The 19,728-nt window shown below is 39.8% G+C and overlaps 1 protein-coding gene across 1 annotated transcript in view; it reads left to right on the top strand.

Annotated features, from left to right (window-relative positions):
• The window catches only part of rsbn1l (round spermatid basic protein 1 like), a 45,215-nt gene extending 28,672 nt beyond the window's left edge, over window positions 1–16,543 (top strand). Inside the window, exons 3-7 of the mRNA XM_033039850.1 lie at window positions 3,635–3,772; window positions 5,623–5,765; window positions 8,864–9,031; window positions 14,493–14,601; window positions 15,301–16,543. Coding sequence (XP_032895741.1) covers window positions 3,635–3,772; window positions 5,623–5,765; window positions 8,864–9,031; window positions 14,493–14,601; window positions 15,301–15,789 — 1,047 coding nt within the window. The 3' untranslated portion in view covers window positions 15,790–16,543. The remainder of the gene's footprint in view (window positions 1–3,634; window positions 3,773–5,622; window positions 5,766–8,863; window positions 9,032–14,492; window positions 14,602–15,300) is intronic.
• Window positions 16,544–19,728: the final 3,185 nt, after the last annotated feature.

Here is a 19,728-nt window from a genome sequence, read left to right as displayed (position 1 = left end):
GGCGGCGGCGCAGCACTGAAACACCGTCACGGAGCGGGCGATGCCTTACCGGGTCGCCGTGCGGTAAGCTCCGGAATGCTGACCACCAACTCCAACATCGAGGAGCTGCGGTCTGCGGAGCGTGGGCGGAGCTGGATTTAAAACACCGCGGAGCCTGGGATCTCTCGCTGAGATCGCCAGAGTCAGAGCTCCGACCAGTGCGGCCTGTGGATATCAGGAGCCACGGTCTCCAGGGAGCGAGCGGCCGTTCCAGAAACTCGAAGTCGCTGAGTAGTGTTTCTCCCGACGCCGGAGCTTCATCATCCGGCAAGAGGGCCTGAAAACATCGGACAGGCTGCGGAGGCCACAAATAGGCCCCGACCTTGGGTGATCACAGAGGAAGAGGACTGAACTTTCTAGTGCCTTTCCCCACAGTGGAAATTTTTGATTCTACTGTGGGGGGGACGTTCATGTTAAATTCTATTATGTGTTGTGTCATTTTTCTTTTTTTGTAATTTTTCTATGGATGTACGGAAACCTAATTATTTCTTCTATGTAAAGCACTTTGGTTTCAACGCAAGTTGATTTAAACGTTCTATATAAATAAAATTTACTTGCTCTCCAATTAGCATGAATATGCAGTAAGAAATAATTGTGAAGCTATATACACTTGCTATTGCAATGGTACAAACCTAATGAAAATTTGGACAGAAGACACGGATGCAGTTAATGGAGTGACTGGATTACTATGTTTCATTGATTACATGTTCCTTTCCCAGGCAGTATTGTTTTTCAGAGTTATCCAAAGTAATCAGCTGAGAAGAATTGTATTAAAAAGACCTTCATGTATTTATGAATTATTATTGGTTGAAGAAAAATCCTGCAAACATTAATCTTTATTGCCAGTGTGAGTTTTCAATAATATATTAAATCTCGGTTATTTTTTACAACCTCAGACCAGAAAATATAAATATGTGATGGCGGGACTGTCATATGCTGAGAGAATGGAGCAGCTGGGCTTGTACACTCTGGAGTTTAGAAGGATGAGAGGGAATCTCATTGAAACATATAAGATTGTTAAGGGCTTGGACACGCTAGAGACAGGAAACATGTTCCCGATGTTGGGGGAGTCCAGAACCAGGGGCCACAGTTTAAGAATAATGAGTAAGCCATTTAGAACGGAGATGAGGAAACACTTTTTCTCACAGAGTGGTGAGTCTGTGGAATTCTCTGCCTCGGAGGGCGGTGGAGGCAGGTTCTCTGGATGCTTTCAAGAGAGAGCTAGATAGGGCTCTTAAAAATAGCGGAGTCAGGGGATAATGGGGAGAAGGCAGGAAAGGGGTACTGATTGGGGATGATCAGCCATGATCACATTTCGGGTTGTTTTCAGACAATATTTTATAGCATAACATTTAAATTTGTTAATTTTTAATATTTGGCTTGGACTTGATCTACTCTTGGGAAATGTGGCACAGCAAGTCACTGAGATGTCATTGGAGGAGCACTTGGGATCTGTGACCATAGTTCTATTAGTTTAAAATGATTATGGAGAGTGAAGATGGAGTTGAGAGGTATGGGCAGGTGGCTGATATGCATAATGGACTGGGCTGTGCAGTTTCATGTGGTCATCGGCTTACCAGTTGTTATTAAGAGCTGTGATGCATCCTAAAAGATTGCTTTCTATGGTGCATCTGTAGAAATTGTGAAGAATCATTGGGAAGTAAAGGTGTATGCTTTCTTGGCTGTATCATCAATGTGGTTGGACCAGGTCTAATTGATATTTACACCTAAGAACTTGAAGCTTTCTACCATTTCCACTACAGTCCACCCATCTTCCTGAAGTCAACTAAAAGATTATGCTTATTTGAGAGATCTGAAGATTATTTCTTTTGGGCAATTCTAATTCATAAATTATGCCACCAAAATATATCATGTAACTTCTTCCTAAAGTTGTGCTTTTAAACGTTTAGTCCTATCCTGATGCAGTAGTTTGTTATATTTATAATCTTTATAATTTATAAATTAAGACTGAAGTAAGATATTGGACGACCTAAAGATTGAAGCGCTAAACTACTTTGTGCTCATTGCCAGTCAAGTGTTTAATTTTGGATGTAGCAAAACAGAACAATTAAATTATTTAATACAGCAGCAGAATAGATTTGTCAACACAGTACTCAATAGATAACAGAATAAACACACAAAAAAAATCATTATTAAAAAATCCAATATAGTGCAAAACAAAACAAAGCCCAAAGTCACTGGTGCAACCAAGATGAAGTTTAGTTGGAGTTTGTAGGCCCATTCTTAGTCATGTGTGTGACCAAAAATGTGAAAAATTGTGGAATACATCTCTTCTAATTCTGAAAGCATTACAGCTATATTGTTTTGTACTGTATATATGATTCATTTTTTTCAAAATTTATCAAGTGAAATTTTTATGTTATGCTGACAATGTTTAGGGTCCGAGATCAAATATGACTGGTCACTTGTGTGACCTCACACAGACGCATTTTTTTCAGGACTCAGTTTTATCTTACGAACTCTGAATTTTAAAAAGCTAGAATGCTCATATCTTTAGCAGACATGCATTATAGTTCTGTAGGTAGGAGAATAGCAAAGAATAAGATTAATATTTTACAATAATTTTTAATGTATTACTTTGTGTGATGACATCTGGTCACGTGTGTGAAATTTTGCTTCACTTTCCAAAGAATGGCCCTGTAGTGTTTTATAGCCTGATGGTTGTTGGGAAGAAGCTGTTCCCGAACCTGGATGTCATGGGATTTTCAATTCCCATACCTTCTTCCCGATGGCAGGAGTGAAATGAGAACGTGTCCAGGGTGATGTGGGTCCTTGATGATACTGGCTGCCTTTTTGAGGCAGCGCCTCTTATAGATCCTTTCGTTGGTGGGAAGGTCGGAACCCATGATGGACCTGGCAGTGTCCACTAGTCTTTGTAATCTATTCGACAGTTTATAAACATAAGAAAATTGGTGTTGCCCAGAAGACGATAAAGATTTTTGGCGAAATTCATGAAAGCTAAGTGTTTTTCATCAAGATGAACTCCACTTCTGTCCATTGTTCTTTCGCTACCCCTATTTTACTCTGTACCTGATTTAACATTGAATTCAACCATTGTAACAAAATATTTCTTAGTCCTTGGGCTATTAATTTTCCAATTCTTCAATTTGGTCATAAAGATGTTCAGTTGCATACTATTTATTCGAACCTCACTGGCTTCTATTGTGTCATTATCAGAATATCTGTTCAATAACTTGCCACAGTTCTGTTTTAAAACTTTGTCATCTAAAATCCAATTAAGAGCAAATAAATTGGATGCTGCCAAATCAAATGATGCCCCTTTATCTCTTCTAAGATATATGGCAGAGTATCCAACGTAGTGTTATTTTGTTGTTGTTTTATAAATGAGTGTTATTTTATAATAGTTGGGATATGCTTTCAATAGTAACAGAAAAACTGCATCTGGTCATAATGTGAATATCAAATAGAAAAGCTCTAATTTTTGCTGCAGTTCACATGATTGAAAAAATGTATTTCATTTCTATATATTTTTTGGTTGTACGCAATGTCATATCTGATGACATGGCATGATTGCACATTTGATTAACATTAACATTTTTTAAATCTGAAATAGGTGAAGCGTACATATTCGCATGGTACTTACAGGGCTGGTCCAATGCGACAGATCAGTTTGGTAGGAGCTGTGGATGAAGAAGTTGGGGACTATTTTCCAGAGTTTCTGGACAGATTGGAAGAGTCTCCTTTTTTACAAGCAAGTATTTTTTAATTTATTGTTATGTACAAATATCATCAACTGTGGAACATTTGAAAATAGGAGCAGGAGGACGCTATTTGGCCCTTCAAGTCTGCCCCGCTATTCAATGTTTTCATTGCTGATATGCCAAGGCCTTGTCTGTTTTGTACTATTTCTCTATGACCCTCAATTCCCTGATCTTTTCAAAATATATTGACTTCCATTAAAGACCCCCTTTAATCTAACTTCTACAATCCTCTATTCTACCAAATGCTAGAAATTCACCCTCTTCTGCAAGAGATAGTTCCTGCAAAGTTCAGTTTTAAATAAACTTGTAACTATGTCCTCTGGTGAGAGTTTTCCCCTCTGATGGGAACATTAATGGAAACAAATGGCATCCACCCTGTTGAGCCCTATTTGGATTTCATTCTATTATTCTCCAAAAAATATAGATGTTGTTTCTTTAACGATTTATGGTATGTTGATTCTCTTATCCCAGAAAGGAACCAAATAAATTTATTGGACTGCATCCAATGCCAGTATTTGCTTTCTTAAATCAGAGGACCAAAACTATCTACAGTCCTCTAGCTGTAGCCTCATTTGTGTAAATGTACAATTGCAACAATGCCATATTCCAAACCCTCTTACAATAAAGACAATTTCCCATCCCAACCACTTACTTGAACTAGTTGGCATTTTTTTGCGATTCATGCACATAATGTTTGGGAATACTATCGTTATTATTTTTCCTATCAGTAGTCATAATAATTGAAAACAGTTTTTATTGAACAATGGGAAATGAAAAATAACACAAAGCTAATCCACATCTATTACGAACCTGTTTAAATATCACTAATGTGGTCCAACTAATTTCTGTAATTGGTTATATTTCTATTAATGCAAAATCAATTGGAACATCGATAACTGGAAATACCTGCTTGGATATTTAAATTTGAATCAATGTCTGTCTAACATATTAATTTATGAACAATGTAATAATGGGATCTAATTTCTAAAGGCAGGATTAAACTATAGGAGCATTGTTTGTCAATGCAATAATATCCAAAATTATAATAATACTGATCTAGCGCTCAAAGATCTGGCAGTTTCCATGGTCTTGCATAATTTTAATCTGTAGAACAAATATGTAAAAAATTATTCTAACTAAGATTTAAAATTAACTAAGATCTACAAATCTGCAGCTAATTAACCTACCAGTGCAACATTTGCAATTTGAGCCACAAGTGTTTCCATTTAGCTGAAACTGCAGATTGCAGACAGTTCTTAAAATCCTTATGTAACCGAGGGAATGTCCACACATAAAAAGAACAGTTCTCCTACTTGGAAGGAGATGATTAATGGGTTATTTCTGTGGTCTGGTGCTGGTGTTTCAACCTTTACAAGCATGGTTTTAAAAGAAAATGCAAAAGCCTCAAATGGTTGAGTTTAAATGTCCTAAACGGGTATTAGTTTAAATTATAATGCATTCCTAGCAATTACTTTGATTAAAAAAATCATTGCCCTTGTTTTGAAGTACCATTTTTGTACAAAGTATATATTTTTCCTTTGGCCTGAATTCTTCTATAGCGGTCCTTTACAAGAATGGCACAGAAAAATAGCATGTGAACAAAATGGCTAATTAAACCATTTCAGGTGGTTGATTTGATCATTTAGATTTATCCCTCTATAGTCAATTACATTTGTATTTGATAACTAATTACATTTGTATCTGAAGTTAATACACATTTTATTTGTTAATTTTTGTAATTCTAACTAATATATATATATATATATATATATATATACATAGAGAGAGGGAGAGAGAGAGAGTTACCGTAAAATAATGGCATATTTTTTTCTGTCAATAGCGAACATTACCATGGGGATCATTTTCTAGTCTCAAACTTAAGTGCCGTAAAGAAAGTGATGATGGTCCTATAATGTGGGTTCGTCCAGGAGAGCAGGTGATCCCTATAGCAGACATGCCAAAATCACCTTTTAAACGACGGCGGTGAGTTCAATGTCTTAATTTATTTTGTTAACCAGGGCTGTAATTTTGCATTCCAGGTGATAAGCATCCACAAGTCACTTGCAGTCACTTTTACTTGCTTACTTGTCATGGGAATAAGATCTGCAAAAAGCTCTGCTGGAGAGAGAAAATCAGAGTTAATATTTTGGGTAAATGAACTATCATCAGAAATCTAATTGCTGGACTTCAGTATTTAAATGTGTGAGTGCCAAAGGGTGCTGTTAGTTTCATAGTAGTTGTAGCAAATTTTGATCGTTTCCTCATATTTGCGTATTCCATTTGAATAGTGGTTATTTTCATTACCTGTTTTTGCTTGTCTGTCGCTACTTTTCAAATAATTTCTCACTAATGTATTGCGGGAATTTTCTGTTGCCCAGTCACATATGGTCTGGTCAATGCTTTTCTTCCATCGTGGTGTTATGCTGTGAAACCAGATCCAGTTCATTGGTGAGGCACAGACCAGTGCAGGGCCTCCCCCTTTATGCAATGCTGTCGAGGTACTGTGCCAGAGGTCAAGGGTCAGACCTGACCTTGTATGCTGTCCATGGATTCTCTGTGTTTTTCCTGTAACCACTTGAGAGTCCTCGAGGTGCTCCAGTTTCTTCCCACAGATGTGCAGGTTGGTAGATTGGCCACTGTAAATTGTCCCTTGGGTATGGGTGAGCAGTATAGGAGGAGTTTATAATATGGAGAGAATAAAAAACAGAATGATCTTGGATCAATGTACATGGGTGATTGAAAGTGGATGCGAATCTGGTGGGCAAAGGGTTTTTTTCTGAGCTGTAAGTCGATGATTATATAGCTTTGAGTGTTAGTGAACCTCTGGCTTATAGCTTGCAAACCTGCCACTTGAATTGAAGATGTTTTGTATATCTTTTATTGTAGGGATGTGGCCTTCACAGGCTAAGGCAGCATTTAGTTGCTGGTCTCTAGTTACCCTTGACAAGGTGCTGCTGCCTTCTTAAACCAAATACACTCTGCAGTGCATCTGTGGACATGTCGAATCTTCTCAGGAGCCTAAGGAAGTAAATACGGACTAAATAGTTACAGCCTTATAAAGGCCTGATTATGCTATAATCAAGCAGTTATGGGAGAGCCATCTGGAAAGAATGCATTGGAGACTTGCTCTGGTCCCAAGGAGTTAAATTATGCCTGCACAAACAGAGTTAATACTATCTGGAAGCTAAATGTTAATTTGGTTTGATTAAAAAGTATTGCATAAAAAAAACTATTGACAGTAATGGGCTTTGTAGAACCTGGCTGGGATATCTGGAACTTGGGTTCATGGTTAAAAATTTAGAACGAGTCTTTTCAGGAGTGAAGTTGGGAAACACTCCACGTGTAAAATCTAGTATACTCTTGGTATTCTTCCATGAATAGCAATAGATGCTAGTTAATGTGTTAATTTTAAATTTGAGTTTAATAGCTTTGTGTTAACCAGAGTTCTTAAGCGATATAGGCCAAAGGCAGTTACAGCGTGCAAATAGTTCCCCATAATGCTTTTTTTTGGTATTTAAAAAAACACATTTTTGCCTTGATGAATGCATTACTTCATTCAGGTATTTACAAAATAGATAGAAACAATTTTAAACAATAACAGACCCTGTAGTATTGCAGGTAGACAAAAAGCTGGAGAAATTCAGCGGGTGAGGCAGCATCTATGGAGCGAAGGAATAGGCAACGTTTCGGGTTGAGACCCGAGTATTGCATGTGTATTTCCTGAAGGATGTTCCATAAGTGCGAGTCCTAGTCCTGAAAGCTGAGGTTTTGAATATTGTGCACAAACAGTATTACATCAGTTTTTGCTAAATATTTTTTGCTTGTTTATGGAAGTTGGTGAATCCAGTGATGGATGCTACAGCACAGCTGAGTTAATTAAAATGTTAAAATGATTTTGTACACAGCTCAGAATCCCTATAGCCCTGCATTTAAATAATTTAACTGTGCTAATTGCTCAATTGATTGTGTTGTGGACTTTGTTTTTGTTGATTTTAGACAGTGCTTCAAGATAAGATCAAAATTAATTTCAAGATCTTATTGATCTTGCCTTTGCAGTCACATGAGATCACATGATGCACTGATATTCTTGTGATGTTGCATGTTATATGCTAGTGTTATTGAAGTAATGTTCTTAAGGAGAATTACCCAAATGTTGCTTTGCTAAGATTAACCATTCAATTGAGAAGTCTGAAGTGAATCAGTCTTAAGGGTTCTGACCTGAAACGTTGCCTATCCATATCATCCAGTTACTCCAGTACTATTTATGTAAACTGGCATCTGCAGTTCCTTGTGTCTCCATTTTACTGCCCCACTGTGAAATCTCTTCAAAGTATGCTTGTATGTTTCTGAAGAAGCGTGTTGACCCGCAATGTCATCTATCCACGTCCACTTGAGATGCTGCCTGACCTGCTGAGAGTATTCCAACATTTTTCTGTTTTTCTATAGGCCAGCTCTTGCAGTTCCTTATTTCTCTTAGTTTAGTTATTCAGTCGATGTGTGCTTCTATTGCAATAAAATTCTGATCTTCCCTTAAGCGATTAGGCACCACATTCCGTACACTTCAGGGTTTCTACATAAATTGTAGCCACATGTACTTAATGATGTAAAAATTACATTTTGCCCACCGAGAGAATCTAATCCATTTTTTTTAAAGCAGTACCAGTATCATTTATTTTTCTAACCCTTGCAAGTGATTTATGTGCAAGTCTTCAAAGTAAGGATTATGTAAAAATATATTTTCAAATATAGCAATGTGTTATTGCTATATTTATGGCAAATATTGCAAAATGACTGTAGGAATAGTACAGATTAATATATATTTATCAGTAGAACAAGGGGCAGGGCTAGAAAACGTACAGTCGGCAGTTCAAATTACCTCTTTTGTTTTGTACTGTTATTTGAGTTTAGCACCAATTCTAACTCATTAGCATCCCAATTAATTGTTGATGTATTTCTCTTTTTTCCTGCATTTGTGTTAGTAATATGCAGTTTCTTTGCAAATAACTAAGCCTGCTGATTGGGTAAATCTAAAATCTGAAAATTGGACAGATTTTGCATTTATATTTTTATCCACCCCATAGGACCACCAATGAAATAAAAAATTTACAGTATCTACCTCGTGCAAGTGAACCACGTGAAATGCTCTTTGAGGATAGGACTCGAGCCCATGCGGATCATATTGGACAAGGATTTGAGCGCCAGACTACAGCAGCTGTTGGAGTGTTGAAAGCTGTACAGTGTGGAGATTGGTATGTGAGTTGGCCACATTATTTGGCTGCACCATGTGCTGTTAATTATAAAGTATGAAGAAAAGTCTATCAGTCTTTACTTGGATGGCAACACACACCTGAGGCTTTTATATCTATATCTAATAGTCAAACATTATTAACTTTGAGAAAATGTTAATTGTTATAGATAAAAACATTGGTAATAAACTAACTTACTTTGAAACTATGATTAGGAGGTATAATATTTTTTTACATGTATATCAAAGTTGATCAGTAAATTATGTGAACAAACTTCATGCTGGCCATTCGGATGGTTATTTTTCTCATTTTATTTCAAGAGTCAAGAGAGTTTTATTGTTATGTGTTCCCGATAGGACATTGACATTTTTACTTGCTGTAGCACAACAGAATATGTAAACATAATACAAAACTAAAGATAAAGGTTGTGTCTATAGACCATATATACACAATAAATAAACAGATTAACTCTTCCATTTTAACTATATGCTTTCAGAAAACTATAACACTTAATTGTTTTGTGACCTTGTCACTATTTAGTCAATGGCCTTTTTATCTTAAATGCAATTGGGAAACTAATTTTTAGGAAACCAATTAGGAATAATATTTTCTCTGGTTTTTGTTGTTTTGGAAGGAAAAGGTATACAGAAGTTCTTTTTTTTTTGTCAAATATCCTTGCATAAAGGATAGGTTTTTTAATATATATTTTTTAAAGTATACCTTAATGTAGTTGCCTTCAATGGGAGTAGTCGACCATAAAATGGGAGACATCAACATGATCATCGGGTGGCGCACGGCAGCCTCGCCAGCAGTCTGTTTGTCATTTCACCCTTTTTGGGGAATGGGGGAAAGCGTTTCAGTCACTTCCTGGTCGAAGATGCGTCTATTCTCCGAGTCGCATATTCCCCCCCCCTCATGGCCTACTATCTGGATTGGCGCGGCCTTTCCTGCCGGAGACCGACCAGAGCTTCAGCACCGGCGGAGCACTGAATCACCATCGCGGTGCGGGCGATGCTTTACCGGGGATCGCCGTGTTGAAGCTCCAGAGTGTTGAGCCTGTTGTTTAACATCGTGGAGCTGTGGTTTGCGGAACTTCTAGCCGCGGTCGGCGCTGACTTTAACATCACGGAATCCTGAGATCCTTTGCCGAGGGTCGCCAGTGTTTGAGCTCCGCCCAGCTCGGCCTGTGGACTTCGGGAGCCGCGGTCTCCGGTAAGAAGTGGCCGATTTGGAAACTCCAAGCCGCTGAGAGTGTTCTTCCGTTCCGACGTCAGAGTTCCGATCATCCCGGCGAGAGGGCCTGAACATCAGGCCGCCGTACCGGCGACTGTGAAGGGCTCGAAGGCCCTGACCATGGGTGAACAATGAGGAAGATGACTGAACTTTATTGCCTTCCCTCACAGTGGGAAATGTTGATTCCGCTGTGTGGGGATGTTCATGTTGAATTCAATCGTGTATCGTGTTCTTTTTGTTCCTATGCCTGTATGGTAACTCTGATCTCACTGCACCAATTGGTGCATGTGACAATAAATGTAACTTGAACTTGAAAAGTGATATCTGTGACCCATGTTTGAAATCTGATCTATGCTGAGAAGCAGGCATTTCAATAAGCGAGTTTGGTATTCCAAAAACTGCAAGGAATCATGGGATTTGTCAAAGGTCATTCATGATAAAGAAAAAGCGAGCGAAGCGCTGGCTGTATAAACTGTGTAAAAATTCTTATCCTTATTCATTTATGTGTAAAATATATTTAATCTGAGGAACGGGGGTGCCAGGTAGCGGGAGAGGGGGCATCTTTGGAGAAAAGGAATAGGTGACGTTTCGGGTCGAGACCCTTCTCCAGAGATGTTGCCTGACCTGCTGAGTTACTGCAGCATTTTCTGTGTATCCCCGTTGATGATTGGTGCTCGGCTTTCGCCGGCACCGAGGGGGTTAACGGACGGCCATGGGATAAGGCGAGAGGTGCAGCTGACAGTCCCTGGTCCGTTGGGGAACGGGTTCCTCGGGAGTTGGAGCAGAGTTGAGCTGGAGTTAGCGCTACTTCTCCGCGCTGGCTGTAAGCCTGGGGCCGCCACTGCTCCGGGCCGGTGTCCCGTCAGTCCAGGGCTGTCGGTTAACCCGGCGGGCCAGACAGAGTTGAGCTGGAGTTTGCGCTTCTTCTCAGCGCTGGCTGTAAGCATGGGGGTGCCACTGCTCCGGGCTGGTGTCCCGTCAGTCCAGGGTCACCCCGGACATCTCCGGCCTCCCCCGGATAGGGATGGGACACTCGGGAGGGGATGGGGCCAGTCCAGTAGCAATTCAACCTCGCTTGCAGCGCCAGAGACCCGGGTTCGATCCTGATTACGGATGAAACGCAGGTCTGTATACATGTAGCAGCTTAGCTGCCAAGAATAATTATCTCCAGTGACCTATGACCTGGGCATGCGCAGTCGGAATACCGAGCTTGCGTATTGGATTCAACATCCCAAACTAATTTGTACTATGGATAGAAGAGATGCAATAAATGGCAGAATTTTTCAAGCTTAAAATTCAATTTCATACTCTTCATTCTAATGGTAAATTGAGCAGAACTTATGCATACATTATTTGTATTGTTTCACCACTCTGTATTCCTCATATTTCTTTACAACACAGATGGAGGCTGTTCAGCCGTGTATTCTGTGTTGGCACACAGAGCATTCCTATCATTCCATTCTGCTAATAATCAACCTGAAACCTATTCCTTCTATTTTCTTGCCCCAATTATCTTCCTGTAATCTAATATTTATAACTCTTTCCTCCCTCTCTCCCTCCCCACACATTCTATCACACACCTACACTAAGGACAATTTCCATTTGGCTGTTAACCTGCAAGTTTGACCGTGGGTGTTTGAGGAAATTTGAGTTTTGGGACAACCCATGTGGTGGCGGACAGAACTTCCAAATCCAGTGGAGACAGTGGCAGAGGTCAGTAGTGAACTCTGGTCACTGGAGCTGAACAGCAGCAGAATTAACTTCTATGAACAGCACAATGGCAATTTCTGTAAGTCCCAATAAAATATTCTGTTGAGATTTGATTTGGTTAAACAGTTGTATGCCAAGTCACACCAAATCCCATTCACCCACTTTTTTTTCCAATAGCTGTATGTCCCCATATTCCTGTCGACTCTGGAATTCATTATATACTGGGAGCTATTTACATTGGTCAATTAACCTATCACCACACACATCTTTAAGACGTGGTAGGAACTTAGGGCATCAAAGGGCATATCCACTTGGTCACGCTGACATCACTGGAAGTCATGATTGAACCTGGATCGTTGGAGTTGGGATAGCTGTGTCACTATAGTGATGTATTCTGCTGAATAAGGAAATGGTGCGAGGTTGGTTTTGCTTGTTTCATAAAGGCAATTCTTCTAAATGAGGAACCACTTAGACTGGGTATCAAAGCAGTAAAAGATAATTATGGATTTGTGGAGTAAGAATATTAAATTATGTTTATTATGTTGTGGCTATGTGAGGCATAAATGTTGTCTCTTTTGGTTACCCACTTTTTCCTTGTGGCTTTAACGGTTTTCATTGTGAAAATACACGTGCTATTTAACATGTTTTCTGTTTCCCTGTTCTACTTTATTAATGCCCCAGTCTGAATTTTTAAGGGACAGATGATTATATTTGCTACTCTCTTCCTTTGTGCATCCTTGTTGAAGTTTTTAGAATATTTAACTTAATGGTCTAGTATTGAGTTTTTTTAAATAATACTTTTAGAATATAGAAAGTTAGATGAACAAATATCATGTTGCATTCATACCTTGGAGTTTTTCTACATTGTTCGAACTCCATGAATAACATATTTACGTTAAACTAGTTAAATGTTTGAAAATTTGCAGCACTATAAATTGGGCATGTCCTGTGAAAGGAATAACTAAAGGTTTCATTGTCAGACTTATGCAAATGTTTAGTGTAGAGAATATCTATGAGCCAGTGACGTGCGGTGAGGTCAATGGCTGGGGAGGCACTGGCTAGTATCAGTGGCCCGGCCCTCCCTGTATTGATACCTGCATCTCCCCGGGGAGAGAGAGGGGTGGAGCTGGGGCTGTGTGCGTGAAGCACGGCGACTGGAGGGGCGGGAGCATTGCCCCGGGACCGTGAGGCAACGACCCACCACCCCTTCCAATTCCCCCCTCACACCCCCTTCCCCGTCTATCCCTTGCTTCCCCCTTCACCCCTCTACTCTCTCTCGACCCCTCTCTCCCCCCTCCACCCAGGGTAGATCTACACGGGCTGAGAGTACATTACTCCAGCGCGGGGCCCAATTGGGAGCTCTCAGCGGTCCAGAGCCTCCGAATCTGCCGCTACAACGAATCAACCTACCAGTCAGTGCCGCCCGCGGTGGAATCCAGTACTGCACCACCGCTGCTGAAGCTAGTTAGTGTGGAGGGAGAGTGAGGTAGCATCAATTATGTGGGCTGAGCCTACATAATTGATGCTCGCTCTCCCTCCACTGGGCTCAAGACGCGCCCCCTCAGTGAGGCAGATGTGATCGCTGCCTCCCCTGGTGCTTTTTCATTGCAGTTTTATGATGAGACCAGCAAGCCTAAATGTAATATTTATACGTGAAATAAGCTGCCTGGACTATGGAAGGCGAGAACATGTAATGAAGGGGTTTATACCTCTGTTGACTCTGGTTTATATCACTGGTGACATACAGAGAGATAGTAACAGGCACAGGCTTATTGCCCGCGTTCCATCCAGTTTCTGAGGGGTTGCGCAATCAGAGGGGAGGCTCAGCTCGTCACTGCCTCGCCTATCATCTCTCCCTGTATTTGCAGCGGAGCTGCCCAAATTTGGCAATTTTGACTAAAAAATGATTAGATTCGTATAGAAATGACATTTATAACAGATCAGTGGAAAAATCTTTATATTTATTTTTTTTATTATTATTTTTCTTTACTTTTCTTATCAGCTATTTTCATTGGGAGTATGACAGGTGAGGCTCTGCCTCCCCTGACCACACGTCCGTGCTGTGAGCTCACTTAACTGTATTTTAAAGCACCTTTCTGCAGTTTGCAAAATATGAGATCAGCAAAGAGACTCCAAACCCATTTGAAATATAAATCTAGACACTTAGATGTAAGTCTAACAGGTTCGAAGAGTTTAGGATAACCAAAAATATGTGAATTAAATGGTTGGTGGGTGCAAATGCCTGCTGAATGTATTTTTTTTGGGGTGATTTTTGAAGGGTATATTGGGAGGGGCATTAATCTTCAGCAGTGTTAAGTCTCAGTCATTTATTTGATTTGATAAATGTCTGGCCATTATTTCACATGTGAGATCTTCCACGTTGCTACCGGTAATATTACATACTCAGCAAATGGAGAGTACAGGTACCAACTGACATTCAACTACTTGGCATCTTTCAAAATGAACAATTGCATTAGTGATTATTTTTGGCTCACTGAAACCTATTTCTTTTTTTTTTCAGGTCTGATCAACCTCGTATAACCAAAGATGTGATTTGTTTTCATGCAGAAGACTTCTTAGAGGTAGTGCAAAGGTTGCAGTTAGATCTGCATGAGCCACCATTGTCTCAGGTAATTCAAGTTAGATAATCAAAATACATTTATAAATAATATTTACATTCCATTTTGGAGACATTTAAAATTTAATCAAAATGGTTATCGTTTGTTTGTTGTAGCAGATTGTGTCTTTGCTGTTCCCCACTGTTGTGGCTGCAAAGTGTAGAACCATTTAGGGTGGGAAGCTCTTGGGCCATTGAGACAATATTCAGTTCTTCTGTCTCGGGGAAGGAAATATCCTGCCAAACCCGATTTTTTTTTTTCCTTTTATTAAAAAAATAATCAGACCCTCTTGAAAATTGCATTTAAATGGATGGCGGGTTAAAAAGCTACAGGGCTGGAGCAGTGCATCTGAGGAGGAAAAACATTGGGTTACATCTTTTAGTTAGTTTTGAACTTCATTTTTTACTTGGATATTTATTGGATTATATTTTCTGATCGCAATACAGCAACTACTGTTTCCAGAAAGTAATTTATCATTGTGAGATGTACTTCAACTAGTGGGCCAATCGAGAGCAAATGAAATTCAGGGAAAATGTACCAAAATTAAGAATTCTTTAATTATTTTTTAAGTGGGTTGAGGTTGAGAAAGATTGACTTACCTCTGCTTTTGTATGCCAGAAAATATTGTAGTGATATATTTCCTGTGTACAATTTTAATTGTTGGACCTGTTTTCTCATTATAATTCCTGGCCCTCGTTTTCTTATTTCTAGTGTGTTCAATGGGTAGATGATGCAAAACTCAACCAGATAAGAAGAGAGGGTATTCGGTATGCTCGAATTCAACTTTATGACAATGATGTGTATTTCATTCCCCGGAATGTTGTACACCAATTCAAGACTGTCTCTGCAGTATGCAGCTTAGCTTGGCATGTACGGTTGAAACAATATCATCTAGATGGAGAGCCACTTGCTCAAGATTCTGCTTCTGAAGGCTCAGAATTACCAGCAGACACCAAGTGCCCAGTTATCAAAATGGAGACTGAGGACAAAAAGCAGGGTGATGATGTTACTGCTCAAAATACAAAGCATGAAGAAATTAAGATAGAACTTAATATTACAGAGCTGTCAGAAATTAAAGTGGAGTCTGGAAGCACTGAATCACAGTATGTAGCTGAATCGAAAGATCGAATGTGTTCAAATACCAAAATTGACTGTGGAGATGAACAGCTACTGTCCGTGAATACACACTTGCATGACTAGCAACACAACTTTTCTTACTGATATGTGTATATTCTTTGGAGCTTTTATTTTTTTTTAATGTATCTTTAAACAATGGTGTGACGTACAAAAATATCTTCTTGCTTATGTAAGCTCTGTGAGGCAAGCTTGTTACTGTTCTTAAGACTGTTACATGGTAGGACAGAAAAGTTCACGTTGCTTTGTAACATTCCTCAGTGCCTGTCCATTACTGTGAACTATAACAGCACTTAGGGGGTGGGTGCACTGCCGATTAAATAGGGTGGGGGGAAAAGTTTTAAAAAAATACTTTTTTATATTTAAAAAAGTAGTACAGATAGAAGCAGAGTTGACTTTGGCATATACTTTTTTGTAAGCTGAGCCAAAATTGGTCCCAAATTCAAGCTTATCCATAGAGCTTATGTCAAACTAGCTGAAATTTGAATACTGATATTTGTGTCAACACAGTAGAGTAAATACATTTTTATTATAATTATGTAGTGTGATTTCAAACTAAATTCTGAACCACTTAATAAAGGTTCAGTGTACTTTGTTTTTTTTAAATATACTTAAGCATCAATTGTACTAACCTTTGATTGTTTTACACCAACATTATTTTATTTCACCTAATGTAGATGTGATGAAGTTTGTGAAACAGTGCAGACAAATCCAGATTTTCTTTGTTTCTTTGTTTCTCTCCCAGGGGGAGAAAGGAATTGAGTGCAAAATTATCATATTCCAGAATTCAAAATAAAAGTGTTCATTATGTGTTCTCCAACCCGATGAAGTACTAGTGCCCCTTTAAAGCCAGTTTATAAGGATCGCTGCCACATCACTAAGTATTTGCAAACTCTTGCATCATTTATAGTCCTGATATTCCACATTGTATGGTGCCCTTTCACATTTAAAAAAAAAATATCCTCATCTACATTTAAGCTGGGAAATGTTGAAAGCTTGAAGGTTTTAATCATGGTTGCACAGTACAGTTTGGTTTTATTGGTTGTTCTCCTGTGTATCGATAGCCCAACCAGCTTAGAAAATACTAGCCCTGTCCTTCTCACAAGTCAGATCATTTCCAATTCACCACTGAGTCTAGGGGTGGCTTGTAAGCATAGTAAACAGGAGTTGCTGGTTGCAATAAATTTGCGGCATTGAGAAATACAGGTAAAATAAGTTTTTGGAAATCTGGGGAAAGCACTGATATTTGGAGCAATACCTCACACATGAAAAATAGAGTGATTGTTGGATGTTAATCATCAGTGCGCTACTTTCTCAGGGCAGTGCCCTAAGCCCAACCATCTGCTTTATCAACGTTCTTCCATCATAGGCTCATAGATTCAGAAATGGGTATGTTTGCTGTCAATTGTACAGTGTCTATTCAATGATACTTTATTGTCACGTGTGCCTCAGTACAGTGAAATGCTTTCTTTTCCATACAACCAAGTACAATACAGCAGACCTCACCGAGGCAGTACACAAGAGTCTCCACGTTTCTGGCGCCAACAAAGTTACAATGGTTTACTGAACAGTCCAATAGTCAAGTCAAGTTTATTGTCATGTGTACCAGATAGGGCAATAGGCTGTTATAGAGTTTGTTTCATGGCGAGTTTAATAGTCTGATGGCTGTGGGGAAGAAGCTGTTCATGAACCTGGATGTACCAGATTTCAGGCTCCTGTACCTTCTATCTGATGGCAGGGGAGAGATGAGTGTGTGGCCAGGATGGTGTGGGTCCTTGATGATGCAGGCAGCCTTTTTGAGGCAGTGACTGCGATAGATCCCTTCAATGGTGGGGAGATCAGAGCCGATGAGGGACTGGGCAGTGGTGACAACTTTCTGCATTTTCCGCTCCTGGACGTTCAAGTTGCCGAACCAAGCCACGATGCAACCAGTCAGCATGCTCTCTACTGTGCACCTGTAGAGGTTTGAGAGTCCTCTTTGACATACCGACTCTCCATAATCTTCTCAGGAAGTAGAGGCGCTGATGTGCTTTCTTTATAATTGAATCAGTGTGCTGGGACCAGGAAAGATCTTCGGAAATATGCACGCCCAGGAATTTGAAGTTCTTGACCCTTTCCACCATCGTCCCATTGATATAAACGAGATTGTGGGTCCCTATCCTACCCCTTGCAAAGTCCACAATCAGTTCCTTGGTTTTGCTGGTGTTGAGAGCCAGGTTATTGTGCTGGCACCATTTGGTCAATCGGTCGATCTCACTTCCATACTCTGCCTCGTCACCATCAGTGATTCGTCCGACAACAGTGGTGTCGGCGAACTTGATGATGGAGTTCGCACTATGTACGGCTACGCAGTCATGAGTATAGAGTGAGTAAAGCAGGGGGCTGAGCAGGCAGCCTTGAGGTTCTCCCGTGCTGATTGTTATCGAGGATGACACATTTCCACCAATACGGACAGCCTGTGGTCTGTGGATGAGCAAGTCGAGGATCCATTACAAGTGGAATTGTTCAATTTCACTTGTAATTCCTCAGCAATTATTGTGTCCATGCTTGTATGCAACAAGATTTTGACAATATTAGGGCATGGGCTGATGTGCCGAGTGATATATGTACTAAGAATGTACCATACAGTGACCATCTCCAACGGAGTTATCCAACCACCTATCCTTGACATTCAGCCGAATTGCCATGGGCGAGTCTCCCAGTATGAACACTTTGGAGTCACCACTGACCATAAAGTCAGTCAGATCAGTCACACAAATAACGACTGACGTGAAGAGCAGAAGTTGGGCCCCGTAGCAAATAATTCTAATTACTCCTACCGCCCCCGCCCCACGCACAAAGTCTTTCTATCCACAAAGCACAAGTGATCTAATCCTCCAGGATGAACAGATCCAACAGTATTCAAGATTCTCAACACTGTGTAGGACAAAGCATCCTGTATGGTTGGTATGCTGTCCATTACAAAGACAGTGACTGTAGCGCGTACCATCAACAAAATGCATTGTAGTTAGCTGCCAGGGCAACTTCAGCGGGTCTTCCAAACCCAGTGTCCACCATCGAGAAGGACAAAAGCTTCAGCTGTATGGTAACACCATGTTTCATGTTCTTCTCTTACGTTGCACAGTATGAAGGTTTGGAAATACATTGTTGGTCTTTCATCTTCACTACATCCAAATCCTAAATTTTTCTCTTAAAAGACTGGGAGGACAACCTTCACAAGAATTGCCATAGTTTAAGAAGGTAGCTCACCTTCACCTGCTGAAGAGCAATTATATATTGGCAATAAATGCTGACATTGCTGTTGATGCTCGGATCAAAAAAAGTATTTAACTAAAAACATCTGGCCTGCAGCTTTGTCAGGGATAATTGTCAAAAGTAACATGACTGCATACATTTGAACTGGTTCATTGATTAAAAAGGTAAGCCATTTGAATTTTTGATTCTAGTTTTTTATTTATACAATATAAACACGTAGATGTTTTAAATAGATTTATTTAACCTTTTAATATTTGATTAACAGTGACTTAAAAACTGTTCTTAGGACTTTGACAGCAGCAAGCTGGCACAAGTTCTCGGAGTGGGAAATTGGGATCCAAAGCCTGAGTGGATGTCGCTTTGGAATGAGGGACACCCTTTTCTGGTGCTCTGTGGGAACTGCAGGGCCATAAATGTCAAGTAGGGACGTGGAAATAGTAGGCATTGGGTGAAGGGAAGCACAGGTGGCAAGCCTGATTTATCATCACTTGGCCCATGACGTCTTTCCTCACTGCAGTAAGATTAACCAAATAAGTATTCTGGAGTATCAGTTTTGAATTATTGCATATTCACTTGGGTTTAAAACAACATCACTAGCGTTTATTTTGTCAGCCAGTTCTATTTGATGCCTGGCTGCTCATAAGTATATCGATGCAACTTGGATTAACTTTGGATAATGTTTCCTTCAGTAATATTTATGCATATTATTTGAAGAAAGACCTTGCTCACAATAAATACAATGTATTTTTG

Source organism: Amblyraja radiata, chromosome 21, assembly GCF_010909765.2.
Source record: "Amblyraja radiata isolate CabotCenter1 chromosome 21, sAmbRad1.1.pri, whole genome shotgun sequence".
In the NCBI taxonomy this organism is placed as follows: domain Eukaryota; kingdom Metazoa; phylum Chordata; class Chondrichthyes; order Rajiformes; family Rajidae; genus Amblyraja; species Amblyraja radiata.
Note: the sequence above shows the minus strand (reverse complement) of the source record. Positions and strands in the feature narration are given on the sequence as shown.